The sequence below is a fragment of the Podarcis erhardii genome (assembly GCF_964252035.2).
Source record: "Podarcis erhardii genome assembly, chromosome: 8".
Taxonomy (NCBI): Eukaryota; Metazoa; Chordata; class Lepidosauria; order Squamata; family Lacertidae; genus Podarcis; species Podarcis erhardii.
Window position 1 is genome coordinate 65,872,062 of NC_138499.1, and position 15,424 is coordinate 65,887,485.

At 43.4% G+C, this 15,424-nt stretch overlaps 1 protein-coding gene across 4 annotated transcripts in view; it reads right to left on the reverse strand.

The window, feature by feature from the left end:
- Positions 1-292: 292 nt before the first annotated feature.
- FARS2 (phenylalanyl-tRNA synthetase 2, mitochondrial) overlaps positions 293-15,424 on the reverse strand; it is a 210,955-nt gene continuing 195,823 nt past the window's right edge. For all 4 annotated transcript variants that reach the window (XM_081873106.1, XM_081873109.1, XM_081873108.1 and 1 more), the window contains one exon: positions 293-583. In XM_081873106.1, the coding sequence (XP_081729232.1) occupies positions 445-583 (139 nt within the window). In that variant the 3' untranslated portion in view covers positions 293-444. The remainder of the gene's footprint in view (positions 584-15,424) is intronic.

Consider the following 15,424-nt stretch of genomic DNA (forward strand, 5'->3'; position numbering starts at 1 on the left):
GAAACCCCAGAGTTGTCTGTGACTGGACCTAATGGTCAAGGGTCCCTTTACCATGCCCATTAAGCATCTTTTTCTCCGTTGCAAAAAATGGAGGGAGAACCTTCATTTTGTTGGCAGTCTAGCTTGTAATGTACAGTTCACAAGCGACCTATAGTTGTCTGTAGATAGCCTGAGGTTCTATCGCAAGTGCATGGAACATCTTGTCAATGCAGAAATAGCACACACGTTCTGGAATTTAATAACACACGACCACAAGAACTGATTAACAATGTACAAATTACCCAACAAGCGATTCACTGATATTTTCAGGAACTGTTATGTTGTTCACCTTTTATTACCTGAAAATACCACCATTGCCAAAAGCTTCCACATGATAGAAACTTCTTTCAAACAGAAGGGGGTGTGGTCAGGGCAGCGATAAAAGAAAACTGAAGAATTCAAAGCTCAAAATCTTCCCTCTACTCCTAATTTCTGTACAGCTGATTCCTCTATGGATTTATGGATGCAGCTTACTTCCTTCTGAGTCAAGGTCTTTTCCAAGTGGCGGTAAGTGATCTCGTAACAATGGCTGGTCCTTTTTGTCCTAGAAAACAAAAACCAGATGTTGGAGAGTTATATGTCAAATAAAAAAAAATAGAGAGAAAGAGCACGCCCTTGCAGTTACTTCCTGCTTTTTCTTGTCTTGCTGTTAATTACATATGCCAATACAAGGGATGGAGCATAATGCATAATTCACTTACAAGGAAGAGAAACCAGCAAAATTTGTTTTGTAGCCCCACTTGTATCTCAAAGGTACAACCATCATGCTTTTCAACTTTTAACATTCTTTCCCATCTTGAAACCTTGTACCAGTGGTTATGTGCCCCTCTGCTGAGGTGCCAGAGGGAAGTCAATTTTAAAATCATCGGGGGGGGGGGGAATTGCGACTGCGCCTTGGGATCTTCTGCCTGCTGTGAAATATCTAAAAAGAAGAAGGGGGTCAGGAAGAGGAGGAGGGTGAAGAAAACCCTAGCAGCCAAAGAGGCATATGTAAAATTCCCACTGATGATTAAATCAATGATTTAATTCAAGCAAGTGAACCAATCCACATTCCCCAGGGCACAAGGGGACACACACATTCCCCAGGGCACAAAAACACACATTCAAAGGAGACAGGGTTCGTACAAGGAGAGTGAGTATTATTTTACTCTGTAAAACACCATGTACATTGATGGTGGCAGGTAAATCAAAAATAACCCTTCATGTATGTGATGAAGTGGTCTCTGGTCCACAAAGCTTATGCCACGATAAATCTGTTAGACTTTATGGTGCCACAAGGCTCTCTCCTGCATTTGATGTATGAGTCTTATTCTCAGTGTGTGTGTGTGTGTGTGTGTGTGTGTGTGTGTGTCTGTGTGTGTGTACGCGTGTACACACACACAGACACACACACACACCTAATGGGAGGGGGGACTGGGGAAGGTAAACAGTAGGGCCAAAAGGTCATTGAACGTAAGCTTAGGCCACGATAAATCTGTTTGTCTTAACTGTGCTACAAGGCTCTTTTTTCTGTTTGTTGTAACACACCTGTCCTGCCTGAATCCTAAAATAAATGTCCAATCCTGCAAGTCGATTGACTTTTTAAAAAATCAACAAGCACGCGCTTGGTAATGTATTTAGACTGGTACCACACAGTCGTATTACGCAGTGTGGTTCTGTATTAAATTTCTGTATGGGTTTCTTGGGGTGGGAGGGATATTTATTACCCACCCTGGGACCTTAGGGCGAAGGGCAGGTATCAAACAAACAAACAAACAAACAAACAAACAAACAAACACTACTGCCACATGCAGAACGTCCTTAAAGAGGACAAAAACAGGCAGCTTTTAAAAAAAGGAAAGAGCTATGCGCCACTTAGGTGGTTAAAGGCTGCACCAATTGGTGGATCCTTTACCTGGAAATGTTGAAAGCCACTACTGCAGAGAACGCAGTTTGAAACACTGTCAAGAGCCGAAATACCCAGCCAGAAAAACTCTTGAGCCTGCAGTTCTGCTAGGTCAACAAATGCTAAGGATTAACACTGAGTAAGGAGGACATTATTTACCCAAACTGCACCTTCTGACAACTCCATCCGGTCTGCAATCACACAGCCTCTTTCTCCTTTCATTAAGCTTTAATTGATCTTAGCGTCACAACATACTCAGCCACAGCCTGAGGCTTTCGGGTAATGAAACACAGTAAATACACTGGAGCGCCACACAAGGGACAATGGGGAGAAACATAGCACAGATATATTGATGGATTCTCGTGCCAAAAGGAGCATAAATAAAAACACCTCTCAGCAAATAAAATGGCTGAAACAAAAGACATTATTTTGTGTAATAGTGGCAGGAATGATTGCATGATCAGCATTCCATATATGTTGACAGCAATGTCTACAGCTGAAGTTCAAACGGACATAGGAGGCTGAGAGCTAAACCAGATTAAAAACATGCTTGTGTCTTTCATATGTGTGCATTTTAAAATAACAGTTGTGTGTGTGGAGGGGTGTGTGATCTGAATAGGACCATGACCTGGGCAAATGGGGTTTCATTCGTCCCCCTACCCGCACAGCTTTCCTGCTGAAAAATCTCCCTCCAGAAGGCTGCCATTTACAAGGGGTATTGTGGTCACAGTTTCCCCTACTGCAGGCATGTCCGACTTGAAGTTGACTATGATCCACAATGCAATATAAAAACTGGCACCCAGGGGTGGGTGCAGGGTGGGTGGGCGCTGGCTGCTTCCCCCAACATGGCAGGGGTGGATGCAGGGTGGGTGGGCACACACCAACGGGGTAGGAGTGGGCACGCGCAGCGTCAAAACAGCCCCAATGTCTCCAGCGGAGGGCGGGTGGCGATTGACCAAAATTCATCGCAGGATCTACCCGTCGATCACAATCAACGTGTTGGACATGTCTGCCCTATTGCAATGGGCTGATGGAAGCAAAAAAATGGGTCTTCCCAGCAGTGGCCCCAAAGTTCTGGAATTCTATTCTGAGTGAGATCCGGCAAGCACTATCCCTCAGCATTTTCAAATGGTCCTTACAGACCCATCTTTTTACAATAGCCTTTAGGGGCTAAATTACTAACTGGGCTTTAGATGTTGATATGGTCATTACTGCTTTGATGAATCATTGCTGTCATATTATTGTAATATTGGTTTGAATGAAAACTATGTCTACTCATTTTCAATGGCTTTTAACATTCTATTTTACACGTATTAGTACATACACAGTTTGTAAATACGCACTTTGGGAGGCATCCCTGCTCTTCCCCTAAAAGTGGTATATAAGTTTAAAAAAACAAAAGAAAGAAAGAAATCTCAATTCTGCTTCCTATATCCCCACCCCTGCTATTTGAAAAGAAGAGGAGAAAACCAGAGAGACAAACATTCAATACAGTTTGGGCCTTATGCAGGTCATTAGACATTCCATTTACCTCAGGTATTACCCCTTTCTTTCTTTCTTTCTTTCTTTCTTTCTTTCTTTCTTTCTTTCGTCAGTTCATTTACCTCAGTATTACCTCATTTGTGTATTTAGTCAGTCCATTTACCTCAGCATTTCCTCCTTATTTATTTATTTAGTCAGTTCATTTACCTCAGTATTACCTCATTTGTTTGTTTGTTTGTTTGTTTGTTTGTTTGTTTATAGCCAACCTTTTACTCTAAGGGGCTCAAGATGGCGCACATGTCCCCCCCCCTTTCCTCATTTAATCCCCACAACAACCTAGGCTTAGAGACTGTGACTGACTGACTGGTCCTAGGTCACTTGGGGAGCTTCATGGCTGAGTGGGGATTTGAACTCTGGTCTCCTTGGTCACAAGTCGACGATCTAACCATTTATACTACATCGACTCTCACGGACCACGTAGCTCACATGCTGAAGACTGCTACACCCCTTACTCAATTAGTTCTGCGACAATTATAGGGCTCTCCGTCCATGCGAGAGAGGCTAGAAGAAAATATTGCAAAGTGATTAGAGCTGACAAACAATGGCTATTTCCTCTCTGTGTTATGCTCTCGAAACCGCCACATCTAACAGAGTGCAGATGATTACTCTAAACCATGCTATAAATTTCGAAGCTGACCATTATTGCTCTTGGCTCCAAGCCAGCTAATGGTAAGATGGCTGAAGCTTGCATGGCATCACACTGTCAATGGGAATATGATTTAAACCCACATCCCACCAATATATGTGCTTGAACCAGAGTAGACTTAAGACCCACTCCTCTTGCTTTTTTTTCACTGGGCAAAAGTATGGGGGTAGTACTACATACAGCACCCAGATGGCACGGGATGAAGTGTGTGCCTCAAGCCAGAAAGGCTAATGCTTTAAGTCAGATCTCCAAAAACAGGCACAGGAAAAAGCAGAGAGCAACCAAGAATGGGGAAGAATTATGTAGCAATGGAGTGGGAAGGTACAGGGCAGCAAGGGAACTGTTACTTCAGCAACAGGGCACCAGCAAGTGAAGCTTGAGATGGTAGACACACAGCCCAGCACTATTGGAAGTTTGGACTGCAAGAGATTTAAACTGAGGTTTTCATCCTTTTGCAAGCTCTTGACGTTTTTGAAAGACCACACCCCCAATGTTGTTGGGCTGGGTGTCCACTGGTGTTAGTCTAGCACACCTTTGGACTGAGAGTGGGAGCTTGAAATATTACTCTGCTTCAAAGGCTTATGAAAAACAGTGGAAACAGTGGATGTGCCAATGGACTCTGCAGCCTGTGTTGCTTTTAGCCCTGGGGCGCTCATATGCTCCTCCTGATGCCTGATGTGAAATTCTCCTTCTCACATGCTGGAACCGTGAAGTTAGCTAGTGGCTGGATTGTGTTGCTTTTAGTAGGAATGCATGCAAGTGGTCCAACGGACTGCCTGTCAAGCACGCAGTCATGACAAGGTAACTTCCAACTTGACCTCTAATGCTTTGACTCCGCTAGGCAGCCACACACAGGGCTTAAAGTCTCCTGGGCTTAAAATGAGGCTAGAACAGCTGACATCCTTCACACCGATGGATGGTAACCTCAGTGCTCCTTCCAAGAGTAGACAGGTGAGGAGGAAACAGGCCTAGCAAGGGGACAGTGGCTGAAATAAAGAGTTTGTGGGAGATGTACAGAGAAAACTCTGCTTTGACATGTTGTGAGGACTGTTGAGTGAGATTAAGGTGGCTGATGGGATAGCCAAGTCCAACAATGCTTGGCTTGAATGCTACAGACTTTGATATATTAAGCAAGTGATGCACAATGCACAAGAACCGAACATAAAGCAAGCTAGTGTAAGTTAAGATGCCATAGGTGCCAACTCTCTGGGGCCCTGGATGCCCGAGCACCCACAAAATTCCTCATGGAGGAGCTGGGCACCCACAAATTTCAGTACCAAGGCCATGCATACTGCATGGCACCCACAGGCCCGGGCACCCACGGTCCCAAGGCCAAGCTGGCACTCCTGTAAGCTGCTGAAAAGTTACACCCCATTCAAACCCTGTTAGGCAGTGGGGGCTGTTGGTCTGTCTAAGCCTTTCAGATGGGGAGAAAGCCTTTAAAATAGTGTTCTATGCCTGGTTGCTAAATCGTGAGATTGCGCTGAAGGGGTTTAGGATCCAGTATGGTCATCACCAACTTCTGGCAGGACCTTAAAAAGGGTATTTTAAAAACTAAGTATAGAAGAGTAAGATGTATAGACCTCACTGAAAAGCTTACATACAAGTTACAACAGGCAAGAGGAATAAAACATAAGGACTCTTTTGCTAGAGACTAGTGAAGCTTGATTCCACATCTGAAAGTGGAAACCAGTCCCTAGGGATGATACTAGCATACGGACTTCATGATAACCGGTTTTCATATATATTCCTATTTATAGAAAGGTTGACCATTATTGTGTGGGAATTGCTATTGCAAGGGTGAAGATATCTCCAGAGTGGGGTGCTGTGATGTTATTGTTGTTGATTTTGACACAGCTGTAAAATGAGAATAAAAAATTAGAAGCAGCAGCAACAACAAGGCTGGAGACAGATTTTCAGTCCTGTGAGTTGAAGGTAATGTAGAAAAGAGGAGTAAACTCATACCACTTTTGCCCTGGCAAACAGTTTTGTAGGTTTGGATCATAATTTCAAAAACTTGCAATGCTTGCAAGTTTGATCAGAGGCAACAGGATAGTAGAAAACCATAGTAAATAGAATATCTCTCTCAAACCACTCCCAATTCTCTTTAAAAAAATTACGGTTTGATTCCAGCCTTAATTGTATTATTACAGCCTTGTGTGCTGGAAGAATAGACAGAAGCAGGTGATTATACTATGCCAAAAATGTCACTTTGCTAAAATACCATCTGTATGCTCTAGAGGAGAGATGCTTAGCTGCACAGACCATTTCTCAGAAAGTCTGCCACAACAATGCAGCCATCTGCTGGCCTCGGTCACTGAGTCTTTTTGTCTGAAACATTTCCAAGAAAACAGGAACCCAAAGATTTGGGGATCTTCAGCCAACACAGAATGAAGAAGATATCCATGACACTGAGACGAAAACACACCATCCATATGCACACATATAAGAATTTCTGATACTACGCCAGAAATGAACTCAACTCCTTATCAAGTTAACCAAATTATAATTTAGCTGAAGGAAGTCCCAAAGAAAGATGTATTGGAAACCACCTCAGGGATTTTGAGTTCTGACTGTTAATGGTATTTGGACCTATGCTAGTAAGGTTTGCCCCACATAAAATCCATTAACCAGTAGACCAGTTTATTCCTGTAAATAGCAGGAGCACCGACTTGCCCCCACAACTGAGGAATCAGAATCAGAAATCAGAATGCTGTGTGCACATGCCCCATGGAATGTATGTTTGATGTTGCAGCGTGTGCGGACGTGTTGTGTAGGTGCCCTGCAGTTGGGACACTGCAGAACTTTGGGGGTCCCCGGCCCCTTCACTGAACATTTTGTTTGGGGGCATGGCCCCCCACGGCCCCACATAGATGGCACCCCTGGTAAATAGAGTGAATGTCAGCATGGGGGGGGGGGAATCCATAGCTTCCAATGCAGAATGGTGACCTTGAGTTTCACAGACTTAAGAAAGGAGAAGGTTTGAAAGAACTGGAATTTTATTTTAATCCAACAGAGCAGTCTTGCCATGCTTCCTTCAGGAGGGAATTTCATAATGTGTGCGCCACAGCTGAAGAGCACCCATCTATTTTTTAAACCAGGCAGAGTTAGGCAGGTGTCAGGGTCCTATAAATTCACAGATGTGAACAGTCCTTGTTATTTTCAATAAGGTCTTTGGCTCCCTTGATTACAAAGGCACATTTTTTAAAGTCTGGGGAACTACCTGAAATCACCCAAGAACCCTACAAAATTAAAGCATTCTTTATAATTCACTGGACACCAACAACCTTCTATAAGTAGTTTATTTTCATTTACATCCTTACAAAATGACAGGGCTGGATTTTGTATGGGGGAATAGAGCATTTTTTTTTTAAAAAAAAGAGAAGTGTGGTACCTTTTTCAGTCCTTATTACTAATACATCAAACCAGAAAGTTATTAATAATCAGGAGGAACTCCCCCCCCCCAATTACATGTTAATACTAAGGACTACAAAAAGCATTACTAAAAATAAGATTACTGTCAGATTAAAAATGTATTCAAATAATAAACTAAAAAGAGAATTTATAAAAGAATTTAAAACAAATTGGAAGGAAGCAAGGCCAAATCAGAGTGGCAGGAGGTGTCTAGACATTTCCCTTTAATGTTTAAATCCATTCACTAGGTTAATATCCAGGGAGTTCACCTTAAAACTGTTCAGTGTGGGAAAACAGGCCAAATATTGGCCCATGCAAACAATGCAAATATCTTTTCCTCTCATGATCAAACACTGTAACCATGGTTGCAACAAAAATAGACAATGAGATGCAGTGCTTTTAACAAAACTGAGATAAATAAGGAAACACTTAAGGCGAAATTAGAGGAGAAGAACTCAATATTTGAATCCCAAACTACTACTACTACTACTAAATTACTTATGCTCATCAGACTGGGTCACTCCAGCCACTCTGGGTGGTTTCAAACATAATAAAAACACAGCAAAACATCAAACATTAAAAACTTCCTGATACAGGGCTACCTTCAGATGCCTTTGGAAAGTTCTGTAGTTTATTATCTGTTTGGCATCTGATGGGAGGGCGTTCCATAGGGAGGGCACCACTACCCAGAAGGCCCCCTGCCTGGTTCCCTGTAACTTCACTTCTTTTGGGTCCAGCAACTCAGTGGTACCAGTGCAGCGCTTTCAGGACTGGAGACGTGTGGGACCATCAAGTTGCCCCACTCATTAACCTACAAGCCATGGTTGGTGTCATTTGGACAGGCACAGTTCAAATTACACCACTGTTTTGGAAGTATCTTTTTTTCCCTTTTTAACGTAGCAGGATAAATCAAGGATTGTTTTGAATTACTCTCTTTCTGCTAGAAAACGAAATGGGTTATCTGTCAAGAAGACAAACAGCAGACATTAACCATCCCTCAAAAACATCTTTATGTAACTTCCAATATGCATTTCAAGAACTGCCATTTTCTTCTGAAAGAAGGGGAATCCCATTTTTAGTTCCATGTATACCAGACATAAAAAGCACTATTTCCTATGTTTGTATTTCAATAACTTTAGGAGGGGGAAACAACTGTGTGATTTGTCGTGAGAACATTTTTGACTGATGACTAACGCACAGACTTTAGAATCATAGGTGCTATTTGGACAGCTTGTTCTTCGTCTCTGAGAACCACAGTGTTCATTCCTTCTGCAGATGCCTGTAGCACCATTTTTCTGACACGTAGCTTAGAAAGAAGAAGAAGAAGAAGAGTTTGGATTTGATATCCCGCCTTTCACTCCCTTTAAGGAGTCTCAAAGCGGCTAACATTCTCCTTTCCCTTCCTCCCCCACAACAAGCACTCTGTGAGGTGAGTGGGGCTGAGAGACTTCAGAGAAGTGTGACTGGCCCAAGGTCACCCAGCAGCTGCATGTGGAGGAGCGGAGACGCGAACCCGGTTCCCCAGATTACAAGTCCACCGCTCTTAACCACTACACCACACTGGCTCTCAAAGGCCTTTAATGGCAGAAGGTGTATACTGTATTCAAAATGGGGGGAGAATCAATCTTCCTACTTGTCCCACCCTCCAAAAAGAAAAAGCCAAGCTTAGTTGATCTTCTGTAATTTATGACAGACAGAGGAGAAAATTTCCTGTGGGGTAAACAAAGGCAAATGACTGTTGTGTTAATGCAGAATAATAATATGAAATCTGGTAGGTCCCTGCCATCCACATCATAGCTTTTCAAGGCACTTACCGTATGTATAGTGATTGATTATGTAGCATTCTTTCCTTCTTAATCACTATTGATTCAAATAATTCTCCACTGTGGCTACATGCAGGAATTGGCACACATTTCTAGTAATGTCTCTGGTGTGCCGTGTGGTTTGCTGCTTGTGAAAGTTGCTTGGTCTAGGAGGCATACCTAGGTACTTATTAAAGTGGTGTTGCTAGGGTCTTAAAATGCTTGAGGAACAAGCCAATGACACAAGCTTGAGTGACTGAGCTTGGCAGCATGCCCTGCAAGTAAAGGGGTTTTAAAAAATGGATTTAAAAAGTGGAAGAAAAGGGTCAAGACATATAGGACCCATAACAAAAGTCCCAGAGCTCAGCCCCCTTGAGCCCCCCCCCCATAACACCATCCTTGCCTCATTTCCATGATCCATTTTGAAGATATAGCTAATCAGTTGCCTTGGTCAGATCACACCTGGAATACCGTGTCCAATTCTGGGCACCACAATTTAGGAACTACATTGACAAGCTGGAATATGTGCAGAGGAGGGCAACTAAGGCGATCAAGGGTTTGGAAACCAAGCCTCGTGACTTGAATAGACTCATGCCACGTGTGCAATTGAAAACAACATTCTCCATTACAAGTACACAACTGCAACCAACACCACCTACATAGGATGATAGAGTTGGAAAGGATCATTTTGGCAGCTTAATGTGCACAGAGATTGGGTGGTAACATGATTATTAGTTACCCAACAACTGTTGTTTTTTTTAAAAAAAAACACACACACATTGTACTTTGTAAAGGCTGAATGAGAACTTCGGAAGAGATCAGCTAGTTTGCAATGTAAAGGTTGCGATTTGCTACTAGGTATATGTGTGTTTCCTTTTGAAGTTACAATGGAATTTGACCTTTTAAGTTTCTCCCATTTGCAAGGAGCATTGCCTGGGCACATTAGTGCAAACTGTTATCTTTTTGGAAAAAGGCTTAAATTAGCAATTTCTTCTTGTCCATAGAGACGAGGAAATGAAGGTTTAATTATCCAATAAGAACTTGCAAGCAGTATTTGAATTCAATGTATTCACTGAAGATATTAGAGAATTTTTTAAAAAGTCTAATATCAAAGGAATTTTTTTTAATCCATTAGTTAGGTGATACTCTGACAGAATATAGTTATTTGATAAGTGGAGTGTTTTGAACTCTTGTTAACTTGGTATGAGAGAGTGCTAACAACTTGGTCTATACATGGCTCCTCAACATGTGAGGCAGACCTCCCTAAAGAGATGTGTGTGGATGCTTTTTGGGGAAGGTAATTGCTCCTCCTTGCTACATTATAGGCCAGATTCTGTTAATTCCTTGGCTGGACATGGTATGAGTCTGCGCAACTTAGACTTATGGTTAGATGGATTTATGCAGGGGAGATCTATTACTGGCTAATAATGATGATCTTTTCCTGGGACCTCTGGATTCTGTCATGACCCCAGACTCTATCAGCAATCTGATGCTGCGAAGTCACTAGCTAGGGACTCAGGCTCTGAGCCTATGCTGGTGACCAGGGAGCCACTAAATCAGATGCTGGTGGGCAAGAACACCCTAAACCAGATCCCATAGAACCGAGACCCTCATGGACACCTTCCTCTGGCCCTGAGGAACTAATCTACCTTGCCTGTCCAATGGCACAGGAAGCACACAGGCCAAAGGCCAGGGATCATCAAAGAAATACCTGTCTTCAGCCCTTTAAGGACTGCAGTTCACACAAGGGGACTGGTGCCTATGGGAAGACATGGTGTAGAGACTTTTCATGCTGTTAATGAATGCATGGATTCACAACTGCAGTGGGGCAGCTTCATGCTGAGTTATTGGAGGCAGTTTTATCACAGGTGCAATCAATATGCAGGGGCAGGAGGAGATCCAATACCGTATTGGCCCAAATATAAGCCACACCCACAAATAAGCCACACCTTTAGAATTGAAGGAGTGGGGTAGAAAAAAAGACAATACCCAGGCTACTTCCGGGGGGGGGGGGCGGGTGAGCCACGCCGCTTTGCTGGCAGCCTTTCCCCCCTTCCCTCTTCTTTCTGTTGCCTCAGGGGAGGCTTGGCGCCATTGCCCCACACTCCTGGGCTGCTTCCTGGGTGGGGGGTGGGGAGCCATAAAGTCACAAATATAAACCGCACTTTAACTTTTCATGGTTGGAATTGGGGGGGGGGGGGAGTGTGGCTTATATTCAGGCCAATACGGTATTTAAAGTAGCTGATTCAATAATCAGAATAACTGATTGACTAAGGTTGATAGTTATGGACAGAAGGTCTCAGTATTTGGCCTCATGAGAAGGCATAGAAGTGCCGTTTGCTACTGTAGAAGCAATGTGTGAATGCATGCATGCATGCACGATACATGCATAAATACATGTATTTATGTATACACATTATGTGTAAGCCGGTTGAGGGAAGATCTTTAGGTATCTGTAAAATTAGAAAATGTATCCATTTGTTCAGCAGTTGCTTTTTCTATTTTTGTTGGTGGTTTCCCCCCCTCATGGTGCAGCTCTTGTTGCCAGAAAATAGTGCTGTGCTTAGCTACACAGCCTCCTCATCTGGCAAAGCAACGGCAGGTAAATCTCCAGAGCAACCCATCAGAACAGATGCCAGCAACCTTCAGGGGACCGCCTTCGCCCAAAAATAATGTCGGGGACTTTCCTGCCTCCCTGCGCTCTCACAAGCAAATGTTTCTGGAGAAACACCTGACAAGCAAATCCCTCTTCTCCATTCCACGAAATGAAAATATTCTGCTTCACTGATCCTGGATTAGCAAATTCCTCTTTTAACCATGAGATCAGCCTTGTATTGCCTGCTGCTAAAATAAAAACAAGAATGTCCCCCCCCCCTTCTGCACCTCGGTAATCTTTCCACTCAGCCTGGCATTCTTGACAAGCCCTGCAATGAATTTCTCGAAATAAACCAGAGATGCCTATAGCAGCTCCAGCTGTGTATTTTTGAAGTCATACTTTAAATGACTGGTGTACAGCCTGCTCTATAAAACAGTTAAGCCAGGCTCCTTGGAATTAAGACTGCCTAGTCCTGTTGAAGTCAGAATATCCTTAAAGATTTTAATTTGGGGCATTTAATAAGTAAACCCATGGTAGTTCCTAAAACCTCAAATAAAGGCGTGGACTTATTTATCTGAAGATCATTTAACTCTGTACAACAACTTGTTCCCTTCCCGTGCCACCTCACTCCCCCCACCCTGGCTCAAAATGAGCATCAGGTCCAGTGACAGCACTGAAAATTCTGCTTTCCAGAGTGGAATTACTTCTTTAGAACTGGACTCCGGTTAAGAGGGGCCAAAACTACCTGCACCTCTCTAGGGAAGTCCCCCTTGCATTCACTTACAGAGAAGCAGAGACCATTCGTTTAGCACTTCTTAGTGGGAGGAAGGAACACACTGCTTTCATCTGTTGAAACTAGGATATAGAACCATCAAATTGTAGAGTTGGAAGGGACCACAAGGGTCATCTAGTCCAACCCCCTGCAATGCAGGAATCTTTTGCACAGCATGGAGCTCAAACCCATGGCCCTGAGATTCCGAGTCTCATGCTGTACCAACTGAGCTTGCTGCAGTCGTGGATCCCTGGTTCCAGCAAGTTGTCCTGACTTTAAAAGAAACACAGAGAAGAAGAAGAGTTTGGATTTGATATCCCATTTCATCACTACGCGAAGGAGTCTCAAGGCGGCTAACATTCTCCTTTCCCTTCCTCCCCCACAACAAACACTCTGTGAGGTGAGTGAGCCTGAGAGACTTCAAAGAAGTGTGACTAGCCCAAGGTCACCCAGCAGCTGCATGTGGAGGAACGGAGACTCGAACCCGGTTCACCAGATTACGAGACTACCGCTCTTAACCACTACACCACACAGGCTACACAATAAGCAGTGCTTTTCTGCCCAAGAAAAAATAAGTTCCTAAACTCACCATGAAGTTGGTACAGTAAGTTGCTAGGCAACTCGGGGCAGCCTTAAACAGATGCCTATTAGACAACAGCTGTGTTCACCACCTGCAAAGGTGCTAAAATCTACAGCAAGCTGTCTCCCTAGCTGGTTTGGGGGGGGTCGCCCTTGGTTTTGATATTGGTCAAATAACTGCACCCGTGCTTCTCTTAGATTCAGGCAAGTGGCTATGGCAGCTCCAAAGGGCCTTCACATAAACACATGTATGTGTGGCCTGTCTGGAAAGCTTAAAACCCACTGCTCCTACATGGGAGATGGATTGAAGAAAAAGAAATACGAATTGGTCCTGCCCTGTAGCTTGAACAAATGTGGCTAGGAGGGACTAGGAGCTAGGTGGAGTCATAGATCTAAAGAAAAATGTAGACTCGCACATGCTGGCCAGCTTCCCTTTTGACTTGTAATGTTCATTTTGGGCTTCTCAGAAGTGCGTAAAGGCAAGGAGTGGGCAGGGGGAGCACCAGCCCGCAATGGTGCCCACCCGAGAGGTGCCAGAACTGCTCTCCAGCTGAAAAAAGCACTGCACGTAAGCATATATTAGTCACTTTGCGCTAGGTTGACAAGCGCTTGGCCAAGACAGTGGCCAAATGTCCTGGCTCCAAACAATGTCCAAACAGAGGAAATGTGTGGGAGCAGAAGGGAGGAATAACACGGATTTTCCATGGATTGGCAGGAAACTGTAGGTATAACTGTAGCGTATTGTCACTAAGCACCTCTTTTGCCGGGTGAAAGATTGTAATAGAGTTGCCAGACCAACTCAACCTTGGGATGTAAGCTGGGCCATTGCCTTGAAATGAATTATGCCGGTGGTGGTGGATTTCTAATTTAAGTTCTCTTTATATTAAGCTTGGAACTCATTTGCAGGCACAGTTTGAATGGGAAAGTGTCCTAAGAGGTGAAAGATCAGTGATTTATATCGAGTGTCTGGTGTTCTGCTTCTCCAGCCGTTTTGTGGCTCAGTGGAAGTGTCAGAACAGATATGCCTTTTCAAAGAACCTTATTTGCAGTGCATCTACTCCATCCTCTCCTCATCAGCACTAAACTTTTAAGTCTCATAAGTCAAAATCTCAAGAATTATTTAATTAAATTGTAAATATAATGGGCATTCCATTGTCACATGCTTTTTAATATAAATTCTTTTTATTTTGTCCTCAAAAATCATACCAGGCCCCGCTTAGCTTTGCAAATGTGCTAGTAGTTTCACTGCTCCTGGTAGCCTTCTAGCTCATTAGTTTGTTTATTCCAAGGAAATGAACTGTAATATTTAAAAAATGTGGTGCTTTTCCCCAAAAAAACATGTTTTGTAGTTTTCCAGTTTCTATGTTCTCATTGGGGAACAATATATCTTTGTCAAAATACCAGCTTGTTCCCATAATCTCTGCAAGGCCCCTCTTAGATGCAAAACAGAGACATAGTCACGAGTAGTTCACACTGCCCTTTGTAAGTTTAGATGTCTTGTAAATGTCAGAGGAGCTGCAGTAGATGAAAGTTCATTCCTATATGTAATTTCGTTTTTCTGAAAATCTTTGAAAGTAGGATTTGAAAGAGTCGAGAACATAAAGAGCCTCATTTAGCTGAGCCACACCAACTGCTTTTTGTGCCCAACTGTTTCTGAACCCTGATGCCCTTCGGATGTTTTGGAGTTCATCTTCCATCAGTCCCAGCTAGCATGGCTAGTGGTCAGGGATGGTGGAGTCCAACACATCTGGAGGGCTCCAGGTTGAGGAAGGCTGATCTACTTTGTCTTAGCTGGATAGCTCAGTTGGCTAGCGCGTGGTGGTGATAACGCCAAGGTTGCAGGTTCGATCACCAGATGGGACAGCTGCATATTCTTGCATCGCAGGAGGTTGGATTAGATGATCCTCAAGGTCTCTTCCAACTCTACAGTTCTATGATCCAGTTAAGTTCCCTTTTCTTCACAAGGATGGGTGTTGCCCATCCACATTTTTTCTGGGCTTTGCATAAAGGTGAGACGGCAAGATTTCATAGATTTTTACTTAGAAATCAATTTGCAGAACTTTTGTTCCTCACAAAGAACTCTTGTGAACTAGAACTTTTGCATGTGCTTGCCACCAGAAGTTGACCCAATCAAATACATAACTTTGCT